Source organism: Stenella coeruleoalba, assembly GCF_951394435.1.
Source record: "Stenella coeruleoalba genome assembly, chromosome: 3".
Classification (NCBI taxonomy): Eukaryota; Metazoa; Chordata; class Mammalia; order Artiodactyla; family Delphinidae; genus Stenella; species Stenella coeruleoalba.
In genome coordinates this window covers 136236383-136257219 of record NC_137148.1, presented here as the reverse complement: position 1 = coordinate 136257219, position 20837 = coordinate 136236383, and the positions used below count along the sequence as shown (strand labels likewise).

The following is a 20837-nucleotide window of genomic DNA, read 5'->3' as shown; positions in this document are numbered from 1 at the left end:
TAATGTGAACGAAAAGGCAACTCAAGATCTGCCTGCCACCCCGTTCACAAACTACTCAAAGCCGCACAGAAGAAATGACCTTTAATGTCCGACTTTGCTTCCAACCCCGCCAGAGTGCCACCGTTCAGTGAAGTACAGGAGGGGCTTGCGAGGTACGAAGTCACGAGACAAACAATGCCCAGGGTGCCTCCTGGGCACCCACTCGCTCTGCCCCCGCGCGGGCGGCCACACACACGCACACACGCAGACCACACGTACACCGCACAGACACACGTGCACCCACGGTTAAATACATGTACAGAAGAACTCGTTTAGATATATACACAGAGTGAGAGACGGAAATCCCGGCTGGCGTCGGGTCTCCCAGGCTCTCAGCATGCTCGGCCCAGCTCTCCGCGCTGTACCTGGCACCCATGCCCCTGCCAGAAAAGCAGCTGCCCCTCTCCCCGCCCCCCTCCCCCCGCTTCCCCGTGGGGCCCGTGTCTACCGGGCGCCGACGCTCCCTTCCCCCCCTCCGCCCGCCCGCCCCCCACGATGATTGGCTCCCCAGGGAAAGGAAGCGGTGCGCGGGGCCCTAAAACTGCCCGGGCGCCAGGGGCATGTTGCTTTTGAAGCCGGGCTGCCCGTTGGCCACGTCGGCTGCGGCCTCGTGGCCCCCGTGGCTGGCGTCTCCGTCGGTCCCGGGGCTCTCGTGCTCCGCCAGCAGCTTGAAGGTGAAGAGCGGGCTCGAGTCGTGGCGGCCGCGGCGGCCCGGGGGCTCGGGCGCGGGCAGGCTCAGGAGGGCGCCAGGCGCCTTCCACTCCGGGAAGGCGCACAGCTCGACGGGCGGCGGCGCGCCGCGGCCCAGGTAGCCGGGGCTCGGCGAGGCCGAGGGTAGGGTCCGCTGGCTGCCGCTCAGGCAGCTGCCGCTGTCATCCAGCGAGTCCTTGCGCGACTGCGACCGCTCCAGCGAGCCGCCGCGCGTCCACGGCCGGTAGGTGTAGGCGCAGCCGCCCAAGAGGCGGCGACGGCGGCGGCGGCGGCCGCCGCGGCACTGGCACCCGAGGATGCGCACGAAGGCGCGCTTGAACTCCTTGCTGGAGCACGGGTAGATGATGGGGTTGAGGCAGCTGTTGAAGTAGCCCAGCCAGAACACCACCTTGAACACGGCGTCGGGGGGCTTCAGGGTGGAGAACAGGGAGCCTGCAGGGGGAAGGGGTGGGGTGGGTATGGGCAGAAAGACAGACAGCAGTTGGTGAGTAGTCAGACCCCTCTCTTCGATGTGATCGGCCCAAACATTGTCAACCTGTGGCATTCCTGCCTCCAGGCCTTTGCCCAGGCCAGTTCCTCTACCTGGAATACTGCCCTTTACATCTCAAAATAAATGACTCCTACATTCTTTTTTCAGGCCAATCTCCATCACTTAACCTTTGCCCATAAAATCTTTTCTGATCTAGCTAAAACAGCATTCAAACTCCCGTTATCTCTAGATTTCCTAGGGCAGTGCTTACCACTTTCTACTCAAATGATAATAATAATCACCCACAATGGTACAGCTCTTGGGTCTGAGGCACTGTACTGGCGCTTTACCTGTATTATTTTATCCTTCACAAAATGCCATGAAGTATTTCCATGGCAAATATGAGATGTATTAAAGACCTAAAGGTGAAAGGTAAACCTTTATAAGGTAAAAGAAGACAAGGTAAAGGATGATCTTATTGATGGAGAGGTGAAGAAAAACAGCTTAACACTTCAAAAAGATAAACTATGGGGCAAGAATGGGAGAAGATTATTTACAATGTCTAAGACAGTCAAGGGATTGATATTTAGAATATATAAGGACTCCTGAAAGTCAACAAGAAAAAGACAGCATTCCTAGTAGATAGTGGGCAAAGAAAAGGAACAGGCAATTTACAAAATAGGAAACCCGAGGTCTAATGAGCATATGCCAAGATGCTCAAACTATTAGGCAGTCAAATAAAGTGAAAACCACAGAGTGATAGAACATCTGTTAGGTTGGCAAAAATTAGAAAACTCGATAGTGCCAAGTACAGACAAGGGTGTGGAGACATGGGAAGTCTCCTGCTGGTGGAGGCAGAGGCTGTGAAGACCTTCTGATCCCATTAGGAATATAGATACCTCCTGACCCAGCAATTCTGCTCCAGGGTAGAGCTCTCAAAGAATTTTCACACAGGTCCATCGGGGGCCATGTACAACTATGCTCAGGGTGGTGTTTATGGTGACAGAGAGTTGGAAAACACCTGGGTGCCCCTCACTGGGAATTATGGAAAGGTAGAGTGGAGTACATGCATAGCACAGCAATTATGCAGTACTTAGAAGTCCTGGATGACATGTCCAAAAAGCAATATGGAAAGATCTTAAATACATTGTTCTTTGTGAAAAAAGTAGGAAACAATGAGATTTATAGCATAATATCTTTTGTTATAAGATACAACCAACCACACACATTTTCAAAAACATTTTCAAGTTAAAAAATATTATACATATCAAATACAAAATGGGTGCCTAAGGGTGAGGCAGAGGGAAAGGGGAATAAGGGATGGGAATAAAAGGAAATAAATCAATAAAGTAAGAGAGAGGCCTGGCTTAGATCGATGACAATGAGGTGCTATGAATTGGGAAACATGATTAACTCATCCCTGTGAATTTGAGGTCCCAAAGCATTTAATGGCAATATTAAGTCAAAAACAATTCCATTTTAAATGCAAGGCAGTTGAGACTTGGAGAGGTTAGATGACTTGCCCCAGGCCACGTAGCATGTTTGTAATATAGCTGGGATTTAAACTCAATTCTGTTTGACTATGAAACGTGATTTTTTGTTTTTGTTTTTAATGCTATTAATCATACCCTCTGTGGAAAAATGAGAAACTATTAAAAAGCAAAAAGGAAAGAAAAAATATTTTAAAAGCAAACATACCCATAATGCAGAGACATCACATTTTGGTACATAAACTTTCAGATTTTTTTCCTGTTGTATATATGTATGTAAATGCTTTAAAAAATGCAAATATACTTTACAGAACATTTCGTAACTTCAAACCATGTCCCTAAGCCAGCCACTCCACCTGCAGTACAGTGACTTTTGTATTCCTGTCTTATCTCCTCTGTTACACTGTGGGATCACCTTTGAATCCATTTGTTGAAGGAAGAACATCTGAATGGGAGAAATCTTAGCAAATCATGAAGTCCAACCTCCTCGCTTGGCAGATGGAGACACCGAGACCCAGAAAGTGGCTGCAGACCCCACAGTTGTGGCATAGATGCCATAAGAATCCCTATTTTGTATTGCCCTTGAGTTTCCCCCCTGTAGCACTTGCCCTTCTTGATTATTTGAGCTTCGGCTTGTCGTTACAGGGAGCCTCCAACTTCTCTGCTTGGCAATGCAGGGGTGGTGGCTGGGGGGAGATGGCCAGAGTTCCTGGTGTGGGGTTAAACCAAAGAGGGGTTAACTTGGAAAGAAGGTTATCCATAATCCGGGTAAGTGCTAACTATACATAAAGTATGCTGACTCTTCTCAACTGTGGGTTAGCTCTAGGTGGGAGCCAATGAGGGCGCCACCTCGTGGTCTGATTTGTGACAAGGCTTGCACCATTAGGTTTTTGTCCCACTGTCCCAGATTCTCCTTTGGAATAAGACACTGGACAGAAGGCCCCAGTGGAAATGCAAATATGACGTGTGAACACCTAGTACCCATGATGGGGTGAGTTGTTTCTGCCCAGGGGGATGGTCTTGTTTCTGTCACTGAGTCTAAAGGGCATAGTTAAACTGGTCTTGACAAAAATGGGAAACTGGAGAATAAATTTGGGGAAGTGGAGAGAGGGAGGTAACACTTGGAAACCTTGTGAATCGCCCTGGACGGTAAATGCTGGTGAGCATGTGCACAGGTAGGCACACCACCCATGAGGACATGTTAAGGCCTGGGATAGAGGCTGGGGAGGCACAGACAGCTGTGGCAAAGGTGGGCAGGATCCAGAGCAGGAAAGCATACTTGCTGAAGACAAACTTGTAACTCTGCTTGCCAATCCTGTTGAAGATGTTAGTAAAATGGTCAATAAATGGCTTAACAGGTGTGTATCCTGAGGGACCAGCTTTTAAAGGATACACAAATAACAATAGTGCTAATAGCTAATACCAGAACCGTCAATCACATTGTGTGTGCTCTTGTACACATCTTACACTAAATCCTTTACACCATTTGCCCATTTAATGATCACAGTAATCCCTAGATGAAGGGACTATAGTTGGTCCTATTTTTTTTTAAAATATTGACATATGTCGTGAATTTTTAAATTTATTTATTTATTTATTTATGGCTGTGCTGGGTCTTCGTTTCTGTGCGAGGGCTTTCTCTAGTTGAGGCAAGCGGGGGCCACTCTTCGTCGCGGTGCGCAGGCGTCTCACTATTGCGGCCTCTCTTGTTGCGGAGCACAGGCTCCAGACGCGCAGGCTCAGTAATTGTGGCTCACGGGCCCAGTTGCTCCGTGGCATGTGGGATCTTCCCAGACCAGGGCTTGATCCCGTGTCCCCTGCATCGGCAGGCAGATTCTCAACCACTGTGTCACCAGGGAAGCCCCCAGTTGGTCCTATTTTATGGATCAGGACACCAGCATATAAGAGTCGTAGCTTTTTACATTTTTATACATTCATTCATTCATTTGTTCATTCATTCATTCCACAAATACGGAGCTCTGCTAAGTGCCAGGCATGAGGCCAACCTGTGGGGATACAGACAAACAGGGGGGTGGGCTCTGCCCTGTGGCAGTCCACAGGCTTGTGGGAAGGCTGATGCATTCACAGTTCATTGCCACAGAACACACATGGCTTTATGATAGGGGCATAAATATCATTCTGTACCCCTGTGCCATTTCTTTCTAGGTTCTTCTTCACCTCCATCACAACGGAAGCACCTTGTCAGGGATAAAGACAGTCTGGATCTTTGTCTTTATTTTCTTACAAAGCACTCTCCAAGGACCATGGGGCTGAGATGTGCTCAGCCAAAGGGAAGGGGGTGATGCTGACTTTTCTCATGGCATTTACTTACAGCCACAATTTGAGTTTGGGCTCCCCGAGTTACTTGTTCCTCTGAGAAGAAGGTCATTCTTTGCCTTCAGCCGCTTTAGGCAATGTGGCCTGGTGACTTGAGCTCAGAGTTTGGGATTACAGAAGCCTGGTTTTGCATCCTTTTGGTGTATTGGCTGTTTGACTTTTGAAAAGTTAATTGGCTCTCTCAGGCTAAATTTTCTTATCCATAAATTGGGGATAACATCTGCTTCATAGGGTTATTCTGAATACATGAAAATATCCATGTAAACATACGTGACACAGGGTCTGGCACCTTGAAAATTCATAAATGGTGGCCATTTTCCAAATATACTGTATATCCTGGCCCATTCATTGCCCTCTTCCAGGAACTCTGCTCTGATTAACCCTACCCGACTCAGACTGAATTCTTCATTCTGTACCCCACAGAACATATACAATCAGACCTTATTCTGTTATTTTATTGTTTGTCTGTTAATTAAGCCATCTCCGGGCTGGCTGAGTCCTTGTTTACCACCCAGACTGTAAACTCCTTCTGGGCAGAAACCATATCTTTATTTCTTTTCCTTTCCAGATTTGTATGTTTTTATTACAAAAGTGACACAATGAAGAATGAATAGGGGGAGCACAGAGAATTTTTAGGGGAGTGAAACTACTCGGTATGATGCTATATTGGTGGATATATGTCATTATACCTTTGTCAAAACCCATAAAATGTACAATACCAAGAGTGATCCCTAATGTAAACTGTGGACTTTCGGTGATTATATGTCAGTATGGGTTCATCACAGTACCTTCCTGTCAATTTGAATGTGAACCTAAAACTGCTCTAAAAAATAAAGTCTATTGGGCTTCCCTGGTGGCACAGTGGTTGAGAGTCCGCCTGCCGATGCAGGGGACACGGGTTTGTGCCCCGGTCCGGGAAGATCTCACATGCCGTGGAGCGGCTAGGCCCGTGAGCCATGGCTGCTGGGCCTGCACGTCCGGAGCCTGTGCTCTGCAACGGGAGAGGCCATAACAGTGAGAGGCTCGCGTACCGCAAAAAACTAAAAAAATAAAAATCAATAAAGTCTATTAAAAAAAAACCTCACTGACCCTTAAAAAACTAAAAATAGAGTTACCTTATGATCCAGCAATCCCACTCCTGGGCATATATCCAGAAAAGATGAAAACTATAATTCAAAAAGATACATGCACTCCAATGTTCATAGCGGCACTATTTATAATAGCCAAGACACGGAAGCAACTAAGTGTCCATCAACAGATGAATGGATAAAGAAAATGTGGTGTGTGTGTGTACACACACACACACACACACACACTGGAATATTACTCAGCCATAAAACAAAATGAATGCCATTTGCAGCAACATGGATGGACCTAGAGATTATCACACTAAGTAAGTCAGAAAGAGAAAGACAAATACCATGTGGTATCACTTATATGTGGAATCTAAAATGTGGCACAAATGAACTTATTTACAAAACAAAAACAGACTCACAGACATAGAAAACAAACTTATGGTTACCAAAGGGGAAGTGGGGGAGGGATAAATTGGGCGTAGGGGATTAACAGATGCATACCACCATATATAAAATAGATAAACAATAAGGATTTACTATATAGCACAGGAAAGTATATTCAATATCTTGTAATAAACTATAATGGAATAGAATTGAAAAAAAGAATATATATATATCCGAATCACTTCGTTGTACACCTGAAACGCAATATTGTAAATCAACTATACTTCAACTAAAAAACCCCTCACTTACACCTGCTAAATTAAAAAATTACACATTACAAAAAATCTATATAATATAGAGTGAAAATCCTTTCTTCATTTAAGTGGACAGGACCAGAGTTAACAGTTTTGTTTTTATTCTTTCAGACGGATCTTTTTTAATGGGGTCATACACATACCTTTCGCCAAATTTCTTTCTTCACTTAGAATGCATAAAAGATATTTCCCCATGTCACAGCATTACATTCTGTCCTCTGGATATATAGTAGTTCACTAAACTCTTTCCTGATGATAGTCAAGTAGGTGATTTCCAATTTTTGGCTATCACAAACTGCAGTAATGACAAGCCTCATGCATTTTGCTTTTCGCACGTTTGAGTGTTTCTGCAGGCTAACCTCCTTCACGAGCAATCACTGGGTCAATTCCACATTTAAGTCCCGACAGCTGGCCAAATTGCCTCCTGAACTGGTCGTACCAATTTACCCTCCTCCCATCGACTGTGTATGAATGTGATATTTTCCCTACACCTCCACAACTCTGGGTGTGGTCAGTTCTTAATCCTCATGTGTTTGGAAGCTGAATAATGACCTCACCTACCCTCTTGTTCCATTTGCATTCTACTTTGCTTCGTCCTCCTACAGACCCCGGCATGACTCTCGCACCCTGAGCAAGCCCTCAGTGACTTCTGACAACGACTGCCCTTTTCTCGTTAGATTCCGATTCCTGGGACAGAATCCTGGTTCTCTCACCAGACACATGACCCTGGGCAAGTTTCATACTATACCTAAGCTTCAGTTTCCTCATCAGTAAAATGGAGCTAATAAGAATACCACCTTCCCTGGGTTGTTGTGAGGATTAAACATGGTAAAAACATGTAAAGTTCTTACTAGCTTGTTGGGTACCAGGTTCCTGCCACCTCAATCAACTCTGCATTAATGCTTATTAACCAAATAATAATTATTCCTGTAAACCACTCATTGGGCTGGAAATCTAATTACAGGAAACCTGTTTGATAACTTGATGTATCATTTTGGGTAAGTTGCTTTCCCTTTCCGGGCCTCAGTTTCCCTCCTTTAAAAAAATGTATTTTTTTATTTTACTGAACTAGAGTTGACGGACAATATTATGTTAGTTTCAGGTGCACTACATAATAATTTGACATGGTTTCCCTCCTTTAGTTGAGTGGTTTGATCTGAGTCCCGTCCAGCCTTAACATTCAGAGCCTCCACGAGGCCAGAGCTAGAAGCCCTGCCCATCTCCAGACCCACCACAGAGGGGCAGTGCGGGTCAGGGACTGGACTGCCAGCTGCCTTGGATTCCACACATATGTTGGACCCTTCCCTCCTCCCTCACCTGCCAGCAGCACAGCAGCCACGTGGATTAGTGGCCCTGTTTGCTACGCCAGCCTGCCCTGGGGGGGGAGCCAAGAAGCCCTCGTTAATTAGGGAAGGTGCTGAGGCCCTTGGGGCGTGAAAGCGGATTGGTGACAGGGATCTTTTTCTCTGGGCACCCAAACAGACCTTTGGGGGCCAATGAAGCTGCCAGGAGAGGAAGCAAATACCAATGGGAAATGTGGGTTCCTGGAAGCCTGCTCTCTCTGCTGGAAGCCAGGGCTATGCCTGCTCTTTGCCAGGGCCACTGACTTGCAGTGCATGTCCCTGAGCCTGTCTCCACTTCTCTTGCTCATGAAATGGTCCCACGCTCTTTGCCCTGTGTCTTAGCATCATGGCTTGGCAGGACTCCGAAACCTTCTTCCTTAACAGAAGGTCAGTCAGGGTGAGTAACTTGCTCAAGGTCACTCAGCTGGTGAATGGCAGAACGATGGCCAGAACCTGTTCAAATGTCCTTCAATTGATCCAACAGAGATTTATCGAGACAATGGAGTCCAGTGGTTAAGGACCTGTTCAGACATCACAGGCAGGTACAGCTGGGTTCAAGTGCTGACCCTGACTTCCCAGATGAGTGAACTTGGGGAAACTACTGGAGCTCTGTTTCCCAGAAAGTGGGGATGGTGATAATTCTTTTCTGCATGGATGAGTTGAGCTTAGGCTTGGTAAGTGCCTGGCATGTTGAAAGCACGCAAAGCTGTACTCAAAGTACAGTTTGACTGCTTCAAACACAACTACTGTTACTATTGCCAACACTGCTATCACTGCCAGTACTACTGCCAAGAAGATGAGGCAGGTGGCAAACAGGATCTCCCGTGCAGACCAGGCCTCGGAACTCTCACCCTGCTGCTCTTTCCAATACAGGCCCAGGAATGGGACTCCAGGTAGTTCTGGAACTTGATGAAATTGTACGTGATGTTCATGCATTTTTCTGGGGGAGAATCCATAGCTGTCATCATGGGCTTGGGTCAGCAAACCTGAAAGGGTTAAGCCTCAAGTCTAGGCTAGACCCATCTCAAGTCTAGGGCTTCCTAAGCATCAGTCATTCTACCACCCGGACCACCCGTTACTTAATGCTTTTCTTTAAATCAACTCACTTTTGGTATCTAAGCTAAATTTTTTTTAAAAAAGGAAGATTTCTATCATCATTTAAAAATGTGCATCATTTGCTATAAACAGAATGCAATGGTAGAGAAAAATAAGATGAAAACTAAACAATATTAGTACCTCTGGATGCCTCCATACAGTAGTGGGTCTGAGCCTGCTCCCTTTTTCAGAAAGGGAGATTAGCTGGGGTTGAGGGGTGTTGAAGACTTGCTGGCCCTAAACTGAGAGGAATTCATTCCTCTTTGAGGACCCAAAGGATTGAAAGAGAAGTGAACAGGGAATATTTTCTCACTGGAGAACCCAGCCCCTGGCACACAGTAGTGCTAAATAAATATCTGTTCACCGACCGACCGATTGAATACGTGACTCAGAGTTTTTTGTGCCATCTCTAGCTGTCACTTCAAGCTATCTTGCACACCACTCAGATCTGTAGTCATTTTGAGTAGCATTATGGGTGCAGCCCTGGGAAACCACTTGCGGGAGGCCACATGGCTCCACTCGGTTGCCTCTTGCTAGCCTCTTACTGAGGTTTTTTAAACAGGTCAAATGAGACAACACCTCTGAAAGGGCTTGGAGGGGTTGAAAGCTGCACACCTGGATGGGGTGAGCAGGAGGCAGAACTTGAGAGCGGAGGGATGAGGCAGCAAGCAGATGGTGCAGTGAGCCCACTCACATCACTTGGGCTTTGCATGCCTGAGGGCGACTTAGAGGCATGGTGAAGTGCAAGGATCAAAAGCTAAAGTGGGGACTTCCCTGGTGGCACAGTGGTGAAGAATCTGCCTGTCAATGCAGGGGACACAGGATTGCGCCCTGGTCCCGGAAGATCCCACGTGCCACGGAGCAACGGAGCCCGTGCGCCACCACTACTGAGCCTGAGCCCTAGAGCCCACGAGCCACAACTACTGAAGCCCGTGCTCTGCAACGAGAAGCCACCGCAATGAGAAGCCCGCGCACCACAAGGAAGAGTAGCCCCCGCTCATCGCAACTAGAGAAAGCCCGCACACAGCAATGAAGACCCAACGCAGCCAAAAACAAATAAATAAAATAAATATATTTTTGAAAAAAAGCTAAAGCGGAGCAGGACCAGCACAAGGAGAGGGACTTCTTGGCTGGACCATGGTCCCAATGGGTCACCTTAAGGTGCTATTTAACAGATCTGAACAGTGAACCTCCCTCCACTCTTCAAAACCCCAAGGTTTGTTTGTGGAGTAGTAGCTACTATTTAACAAGCTCTTATCCTGTGTCAGCCACTGGCCAAATGCCTAAACATCTTTACGCCCATTACTCCTTCAACCTGTCTGTGCCCAAGGCAGCCCAGCATGACTGCGCCTGGCACGGCTCTAGGGGGCGCCATTTCGCACTGCAGTCTATAGCGTTCCTGGTGACTGGGTCCAACCTGCCGCGCCCGCTGGAGGCCACAACTATTACACTTGGGGGAATGGAAGGCAAGTTGCTCCAGGTCACAGACCTAGTGGGGGATAGAGTTTGAACATGAGTCCAGGAAGCCCTAACAGAAGCTGTCAATCACTTCCAATACAGTTCATGGGGAAACAAAATACACATGTTGGTGTGTATAAAAGGACAGGAAAAATATACATGAAAGGAGACATCAACCATGTATATCTTTGGGTGGTGAAATTATGCATGAATTTTCCCTCTCTGGGCTTTTTGGTGTTTTCCAACATTTTCTCCATAAACACGAATTAGTTTTGTAATTGGGAAAAATCCAATGAATATTATTTAAAAAAATGAAAAATGAATCAAAAGATACTGTGTTTATGGGGTCCTAGTTATATGTCAGCCAACTATCTTATGTTCTATTTCATTTAATCCCCCTGAAAGTTCTATGAGCAAAGTGGGATTATCCCTACTTTACAGATGAAGAAATGGACCTGCAGCTAGAAGGCAACACTTGCAGCAAGGTCCTCCACAGGTAAGAGAGAGAGAGGTTGGAAATGAGATTTTTTGTTGTTAAGCCCAGCAGCCTCCTCTGTTAGTTCCTGATGTGCCTGTCGGTTCCCTGATGTGCCTTATCCTCTTACTATAGGGCTCTTTAATATTCCTTCATTAAATACCGGTTGAAGGAATGACCAGTGGGTGGGCTTGGAGACTGCAGCAAGGCATAGAGGGATGTAAAGCATCATTTATCTGGTCCCCCCAGGGCTGGGTGGTTTGTAACATCCCTCTGAGCTCTGACATTCTGGGTCTGTAGGATTATAAATTTGATTTGACTTATTTCACAGTCAGCATCACACAAGCAGACATCTCAAGGGAGCCAGTGGGTGGTGAAACCATTTCGATCAGCTTGTAAATAGAGTGGAGCTCCCTTTCAATGTGGCTGTTATTAGGAGCACTTGGCTACACCTTTAGCCAAGCCAAGTCTCCCCAGTGGAAACAGTCTGGTCCAAAAAAAATTCAAAAATTGAAAACACTAGTTGCTAATTCTTTCAGCACTGGCTTTGTGAAGGAAGTTTCCTTGGATTTGGAAATTCCCTTCGAGGTTTTTCCATTTTCATTTGCTGCTTAACCCTGGAATGAGATCACAAAATTGTCTAACAAATACAATATCCTTGGGGCCAAAGAGACACATGTTAAGATTTACAGCAAATACTGAAAACAATAATAATCACCAGAGCTACCATTTATAATGAACTAGGAACCAATTATTAGGTACTATGTTTATAAACATTCTCTCATACAATCCTTCCAGAACCTTGCTGTTAACATATCTCATTTTACGGATGAGAAAACTGAGGTTTAAGATATTAATGAAGTCACATGTCTAGTAAGTGGTAGAGTTAGGATTAAAGTCTAACTCTGAAGTCTACTCACTGGTTCTTACTCACTGTTTAATAATAAGAAAAAGAAGCTACTATTCACTTCCTTAAGCACCAGGCAATTTCTCCCTCAACTGGGAACAATCTTTCTCTTCACCAAATTGTCATAGTATTTTATCTGAGGCTAAAATATGGCATTTATTACTTTCTATATTGAATTACAGTTGCTTAGGGCTATGCCACATCTCCTCAGATTAGACTGTGAGCTTCTAGAAAAAAGAGTTCATGTCTGATTCTTCTCTTTCTGCTCAGGGCCTAGCACAGTGCCTGACACAGGACAGGCACTCAGCCAACATGTGTTACAAGAATAATATTAGTAATAAAAATGACAAAACCAAAAATACGTTAGCCTCTGGCTACTCAAAGTGAGGTTCATGGGTAAACAGCATCAAAATCACCGGAGTGCTTGTTAGAAATGCAGAATCTCAGTGATCCAGTGAATCAGAAGCTGCTTTTTAACAAGATCCTGAGGTGAGCAGCATTGCCTTAGTCCACATTATAATTTTATTGTAAAAATTGTTTTCCTGGGTGTCTTGGGCTTCATGATGGGCAAAGGCTGGGTTCAGAACCACCTCACCATGGGATTGACTTGCTTGTCCCAAACCCTCCAGTGGCTTCTGTAGGTTATAGGATAAAGTTCAAACTGCTTCGGCTGGAATTGAAGACCTGCTCAACTTGGTTGCAACGGACTGATTCTTCACAACACGAGTTGACCTTTCCGGCTCCTTTCCCTGTATCTACTCTGTCCACTGGTCTGAGATGCCCATTCCTTTCCCCTCCTCCTCTCCATCCCTTCCAGGCCTGGCTCAGATTCCTCCTTGTCATAACCACAGCCCATGATGCAGAGCTTCCTGTGAAGTGTGAAAGCAGAAGGAAGGAGTGAGCAGGCTGTGAAGACCTGCTCAGATCCAGGTAACCCGACACACCTTAGCTAATTTCACTCCCACAATAAGGCATGAGGGAGAACTGGGTTCTGTAATTCTCAATTTTCAATTTACAGATGAGGAAATAAAGTCTTCAAGTGTATGGAACTCACCCGATGTTACACAGCTATTAAACGGTAGAGCTGGTATTCAAACCCAAATCCGCCTGGTCTCAAAGCTGGGCAGTTTTCACAACAGATGATACTGCCTCTCAACTCTTAGAATAGTTCTGGTTGGGGGAAGGCTAGAATTATTTACTTCTTATTTATAATGGTCTTTCTATATATTTTATATGGTCATTAAAACACAGAAGCCAAGAATTTTGTGGCACTCTACCTCGATGGTTCTTAACCTGAAAATGCTGGTTATGCAAATAATTTAGCATCATATAATTTCAGGGGCTCACAGACTCACTGAATCCCATCCATGGGTACCCAGGAGGTGCACAGTCACCAGATTAAGAGTCTTCTGCTATTCTCTCCACAGAATTCTATCACAACAGCTGTTGAACTTATTTATTTAAGAGTCTGTCTCCCTTGTTTACAAGCTCCTCAAGGCCAGGGTCAACCTTACTTTTCCTGTTTCTCTAGCACCAAACATAGAGCTTGGGTTATAGTGAATGTGTAAAACTATTTGTTGAGCACATAACCTCCTCTTCATGTACCTGGCTCAGTATCTGGTTCATAGTAGGTGCTAGGTAAATGGTTGTGGAGTGATTCTCTTGCTTATAATGTGCTTCCTTCCTCTTCTTTATTTAAATGGTAACCACAGGCCAATGCCCAGTCAGTTTTCATCTTCTTCCTGAAATCTTTCCTGACTGCTCCAGGCTTCTTCTCCTATATTTCCCATCAAAACAAAGGCCATACCACATGGATTCATATGGAATGTCATTCTTAAGAGATGTGCCACTTGTCTCTTTAGGCAGCATCAAAGCTCTTTGAAGACGGAGTCTGTGTTCTGTACTTCTAGCACAGGACTGGGCATGGGGTCCGTGCCATCAGTTGCCTGCTGGTTACTTGATGGACCCATTCCAACTTCAAAGAGGGAAGCGACCTCTTGGCTTAGGCCCAGAGTTGGGAGCAGATGGGATGGAGGAGTTTCTGCAGCACTTAAGGGTCTATCTTTGATGCCAAATTGAGTGTGTTCCATGCTTTGACCTCAATGGCAATTTCCCCATAGAACCCTTTTAAAACTGAGTGTTGGGGGGAACATATGTGAAGGAAGCGATACAACTTTATGGAGGGGGATAAAAAGAAGACATGTATAAATGGAGAGACATAGCTTGCTTTAGTAAAGAAAATCTCCAAGAAAACTTCAGTTCTCCCCAAATTCATCTGGAAATTCAAGATAATCTCATTAAAATACCACCAGGTTTTTTTCGGGGGGGGGGGTGGTAGACAGGGGAACCTAAATGATCCCAAACTAAATATATGGAAGAATATAGATTATAGAAGAATAACCATGAAAAAATAGCCAGGTCAATTAAAATAAATAAAGAGGAATGGTGGGAGTGGTGTGGGAAGATGGGGAAACTTACCCATACGGAGAGTAAAACCTATCATAAAATCATATCATACCATAAAAGTAATTAAAAAATACCAGGGCAGGAGGTGCAAGAAAATGCAGATAGATCAATGAAATTATACAGTTTATAAACAGAACCAAATATCCATGAGAATTTTATATGCCATTTCAATGCCTGTGGGGAAAAAACAGATTATTCTCTAAGTGGTGTTAGGACAAGAGTCTCTAGCTATTTAGAAACAAATAAAGCCGGACCTCTACTTTCTTACATTAAAATAAACCCAGATGGATCTAAGATTTTAAATATTAAAAGATTATTAAGATATAAGAAGATGGAAGTGAATATTTTTTATGATTTTGAAATAGGAAGGATCTTTTTAAGTATGACAGAAGTTCAGGATCCATAAAGAAAAGTATTGCTGCGTTTGCCTAGACAATTCTATAAGGTCATAAACTTTGAAAACAAACTTATCAGAATTGAGAGAAACATCTGTAAATTAAAGGACAGTAAAAGGAATATTTCTAATACACAAAACTCTCTTTCAAATCAAGAAGACAAAGCAACTCAATAGAAAACAAAGCAAATCATATGGATGAGGAAATAACAAGAATAAGTACAATGGACAGCCAGTGAATTAATGAAAACCTCATGAAATTATTTACAAAGCAAATAATGTGAATTAAAAAGCAGCAAAATATTTCAGGTCTATTAGTTTGGCAAAAGTATGAGAAAACAGACATTTGCATGCATTCTGTGTGGGGCTACAGATTTTGGGTGGAAAACTGGTGTTATCTGATACAATTGAAATGAGCACAACTTTAGCTTTTGATGTAAGTACTCAACATCCAGGAATTTATCCTACATAAGTACTCTTAAAAGGGAGCAAAGATAAAAGTACAGGAAACTGCAGTGATGTTCCCCCCAAATGGGAAATAACCTAAATTCCAGCCATAGGGGATTATGAAATAAACCACGTAGCATCCACGCATTGAAAAACCATACATCTATTAAAATGGTAAGCTAGGTCTACATGGAATGAGGCCCATGCCAGAGTTAAGTAGAAAAAATCAAATTTCAGGAGAGAATGTCTAATATCTGATTTTTATAAAAAACATTTTTTGTGTGTGTGCGCGTGTGTGTGTGTTCATAGAAAAAAATCTGGGTGAATGTGAAAAAAACTGTTCATAATGGTTATCTCTGGAGGATGGCTGTATGGGAAGATTTTCACTTTTTATTTAAAATTCTTTTTGCAATGAACAATCATTGCTTTTGTAATTAGAGGGAAACAGGGAGAGTGGCAGGCAGGAAAATGAGAGAGAGAGAGAGAGAGACAGAGAGAGTGGTTGAGAATATAGGGGGAAAGACCCAGCCTAGGGCTAGAAGCTGGCCGACCTTTATTCAGGGTCAGCACAGTTCTGGGCCTCGTTTCCTCATGTATGAAACGAGGGGGTTGCATTAGCTACCGGGGCTCCCTGCTTCTTGGATTGTCAGCTGTGTTCACTCCATTGCAGAGGTGGAACAGATATGAGGGGAAAAGTTACAGACATACCTGTGGCCAGAGTGTCTTTGAGCCTATAACAAAAAGGCTGTGCAATACTGGATGCTGCCCTCAGAGGGAGGAGATGAGCCTGCTGCTTGGCTTGAGAAGCTCGGTACCTTGGGATGAAAGGCTCCAGAGAGAACAGGGACAGTTACTGGCTTTGGGGAATCAGGTGGTAAAACGCTGAGATTGGACCACTTAAGCCATTAGGCACCATGCAACGCCTTTCATCCCTTCTCTCAGCAGCTGTCCACTGACTCCCCTGCCTTCCTCTTTCTGACTCATCCCCCTGATCTGTCCTTTGGCTGGTGGTAATCCAAACTTTTTCCTATAACCACTGGCTTGCCAGGTTCAGGTTGGGACCCCTGCACAGCTCTGCATCTCCTCTCCACTTGTCAGGCCTGGTCTGCGATGCACTCCTCCTCTGGGGGCCACACCTGGGCGTCATGCCTGCCTTGTCACCTGCAGCCCTTAGAGTGAATGATGCCAGCCTGCTGTCTCTAGGGCGTCTTGTCTTCTCACCAGAGCCCTTGCCTGCCTTTCTTTATCCCGAGGGCCAGGCACATCGCTGGTGTCATGAATATTGTATGATGAAAATGATTAGTCTTTGCCACTGCATACGTGCCGCTGTCCAGATTTTAGCAAAGCAGGGCCTTCTCCTGCTTCTCAGTCCAGGTCCACAGACGTGCCATAAAATGACGCTGAAATTGCTGCCCTTTCTCATAGCTCAAAGGCTCCTCATTGCTAGGAAATTTGCAGATGCAAGTGCCCGAGGGACAATTTACTGCTCAACTCAGAGATGGCCTATAGGACAGAGAGCTGGCTGGGCTTGCTGCAGCCATGGGAGAATGTTTTCTGAGAGTTTCCCTGAAGGGACAAGATGTAATTCAGTATTTACTGCCTATGCTGTTTATATATGTGTAGCCCAGACATCAGCTGGGGGCCTTTCCACCCCTTGAAAGCTAGGCGAGATGACTGTGAATGTCCCTTTTCCATAACCCTGGGATGTCCAAAGCCCTCCCTCAAAGTCTCTGGATTCCTGGAGTGGGGCAGGGGGAATGACTTCATTCCCACCACTCTGCTTCTTGGGCTCTATTTCCCTTGATGCCTGCTCTGCTTATACCACCTGGAAGCAGTGATTCCACAAGAGGAAAATTACCCGCACCAAGTGTTTAAGGTACTACTACTCAGTGCTGGGCTCCCTGGCCCCCTCCTTGTCGTCTCTCACCTCAGCTCCTCTCCTCGCAGACTGCTCCAAGAGTTCCAAATTCTTATTGCTTTTTTAGGCAATAATTTCTGTTCTCTCTTCTGGTAGCTTTGGCATCAGCCTTGTTGAGGGCAGCGAGGAAGAGGGGCATGGAGGTTGTGACAGGGGGAAATGGGTTTCACTTTCTACCTTCAGCTCTATTTAAGATTTTTCCTAAAGACAGTTCCTTTCCTCAAATTACTAGATTTTCAGAAAATACAATTTCTTCACCTCTTTCATGTAAATACACATGAAATATATTCTCAGTTTGATGCAGGTTTTTAGATTATTGCTTGCAGTGGGAGGTCCCCAAGCTTTGTCCCACTTTACAGACAGTCTTTATCGAACATCCCTTAGGTACCTGGAACTGGTTGAGAATTTAATCCAGGAGATTAACATTGACTGGGGAAGCAAGGAGATTTCAACAATTATTTTATTCAGTACCTATAAGCCGGTGAGGTGAATACAATTATTATGCCCATTTTATGGATGAAAAAAACTGTGGCTTAGTGCAATTAAAGAAATTGCTCAAGATTACACAGTGGTGGAGATAGGATTCAATTCCAGGTCTGACCCTGGAGCAACTGATCTTTCTGCACCTCAGTGCTGATTCCCACAGACTGGGGACTTGTTATATCCCTGGAATGTTCTGTGTGAAGGCACCTAGAAGAAAACCAGGAGGTGCTGGTTACATGTTGGGATGGAGAGATAAGTGTGGGTGATAGTTTGGGAAGGAGGAGTTACTTGACTTTGCTACTTTCAGAGAACTTTCCTGCAAAAACGATTTCATCTTTGCACATTTTGAGGAGACAGGAGCTGCAAAGGCAGGGAATTGCATCCCCTTTGTGCACGAGGGTGCAACGGCAGTCGGGCAATGTGTCTCAGAGAGCTGGTGACCTCAGGATGTTTAGAGCCTGAGAGAGGAGGCCTGACTTCCTCTGCAGTGTTCTGATCACAAGGAAGGTGGAGAAGTCGTGCTGACTCTCGTGATAGTTAGAAATGGACTCAACGTTTATGATGGTGCCCAAGAAAATACAGAAGATGGTGGTGATCTGAATTTAATAACGACAACAATAAGAATAGCAGTTACCGTCTACTGGGAGCTTACAGGAGGCAAGCACTGTATCAAACTCCTAACATACATTATCTAACTCTGTACTCAAAACATTTCAATGTGGGAGGTAGAGTTACTGTCCCCATTTTACAGATGTTGAAATTGAGGCTTAGAAGTAATTTTCTCAGAGTCACAGAGATATTAAGTAGTAGAGTTTCTGCTCTCCCATCTTCTGCTATTTGGACCTGGTGAGGAAGGCCATCAAAACACCAAAGACTAAAAGGACATGTAAAAACACTGAGCAGATTCCACAAGGGAGTACAGGGTGCAGGGGGAAACAGAAGAGCCATGTTTGGCTGTGAATATACTAGTTTTCAGATGACTCATGTTCCCAGCCAAATCCAGGAGGAACTGTAATTATTTAGAATTGAAAAGTCATCATCTGCCATCTCCTGGCCTTGTGAATATAAGTCCCAGGGACCCAAGAAGGTGGGAGGAGAATGGATGCTTAACTCACAAATCCTTCCATCATCTGTAGATGGGCAATGCCAAGAACATAAGCAAGAGGACAGGGCATAGGATGGAGAAAAATTAATAAACAGAGATCAAAAGATAGAGTTAAGCCAGACAATGAAAGGGCAGAACAGCCCCCTTTCCCATCACCACCCCTCCTCACATTTCTGACAAGGATATGGTGGTCTTGTGCAAAATGAGACCCCAAGGTGGCCATGGACGGGCAGCAAGGACAGGGCAGCTCAGCTTCCAGCCTGAGGAGCTGCCTGCATCCTCTGTGTGTGTCTCGCGGTCTGGTAGCCCTAGCCTGTCTATCCAGATGGAGCTGAATTCTCCACTGGGTCACCCAAAAGGTGACCCAGTGAATTAGCAATTCACTCCAGAGTGCTAATTCCTCTGTCCGCCTCCTTCCTCTCAGGCTGGGACCAGATGTTCCACCCCCAATTCTGAAAATGCCACTGAGCCTCGATGGATCATCATTAAACACGGCCCCCAAAGCACATGCTCAGGCCAAGGAAAGTTCCCAGAAAAATCTTCCTGGCAAAGCAGCATCACAGCAGATGGATGGGCAAGGTCCTGGCCCTCATGCTCCCCTCCCCTCTTGTCTTCATCCGATGCTTCTGATAGGAGAGGGGTGGGTAGGGTTGGCGGAGGCTTGACTGATCTGGGATGAGGCTTTCCAGACCATAACGGAGCAAGATGCGAGGGGAGATCGTGAAAGACACTAGTGTGTGAAGAAGAGCATTTGGCAGAGGGAGACTTGTTCTTTGGAGGCTGCTGAAGCGCACCAATGGGGTCAGGTCCAGTGATGGCCTGTCCATCTGCTCGGAGGTCTTACTGGTTTGGTGGAGGACAGCATGACCTCAGGAGAGAGTTTTGACCGGGGTACCTCGACTCCACAGGGCAAATGAACCATTTTAGTGCCTAGGCATTTTATTCCAGCCTCTTCTGATCTGGTTCCTTACACTGCAGGATTGTTAAAAAGAACAGTCTGGTGAAACCAGCATTTGACTGGGTTCATTAGCCCTGTTTTTAGTTTTAGTTTCAGTATTGGTGATATATCGATCCTCTAGCAAGCATAGGAGTTCTTAATGGTGTCTGTGAATTCCTGAAAAATATGGGGTTATTTGATGTGCACATGTGCATTTTCTGTGTAGCTGCTTCATAGCTTCCATCAGATTCTCAAAGGGGCCCATGTACCAAAAAAAGGATAAGAACAATTGGTTTAAAGAAAATCAATGATTCAGTTGGGAACTGGGTTGCACGCATGCTCTAAAGAGCATGAATAAGCTATCAGAAGTCTGAGCTTCATTTCTCTAATGACAATAAAAATTAATAGTGTCCTGTGCTGGCGATGATGCAAGTGAGTGGGCATTCATATCCTGACGGTGGGAATATTGATTGGGACATGCTTTCTGGAGGGCAATTGGACGATATGACTCAGAGACCTTACAATTTTATGTATTTAGTTATCTTGAAATTACAAGTCTAAGAATTTATCTTAGTGATTAAGGGTGCTGCCTCTGGAGTCATTACCTATGTCACTGTGGGCAAATTACTCAACCTCTCTACTCCTCAGTTTCCTCACCTGTAAAATAGAGGTAATATTACTTATTCATAGGACTCCTGGGAGGGTTAAATTAGATAATACGAATGAGGTACCACCTCATACCGGTCAGAATGGCCATCATTAAAAAGTCTACAAATAATCTAGAAACAATAAATGCTGGAGAGGGTGTGGAGAAAAGGGAACACTCTTGCACTGTTGGTGGGAATGTGAATTGGTACAGCCACTATGGAGAACAGTACGGAGGTTCCTTAAAAAACTAAAAATAGAACTACCATATGACCCAGCAATCCCACTACTGGGCATATACCCTGAGAAAACCATAATTCAAAAAGAGTCATGTACCAAAATGT

General features: G+C 45.0%; 1 protein-coding gene across 1 annotated transcript in view; it reads right to left on the bottom strand.

The window, feature by feature from the left end:
- Positions 1–515: 515 nt before the first annotated feature.
- Positions 516–20837, bottom strand: part of ADRA1B (adrenoceptor alpha 1B) — a 60356-nt gene continuing 40034 nt past the window's right edge. Inside the window, exon 2 of the mRNA XM_079918137.1 lies at positions 516–1182. Within this exon, the coding sequence (XP_079774263.1) occupies positions 575–1182 (608 nt within the window). The 3' untranslated portion in view covers positions 516–574. The remainder of the gene's footprint in view (positions 1183–20837) is intronic.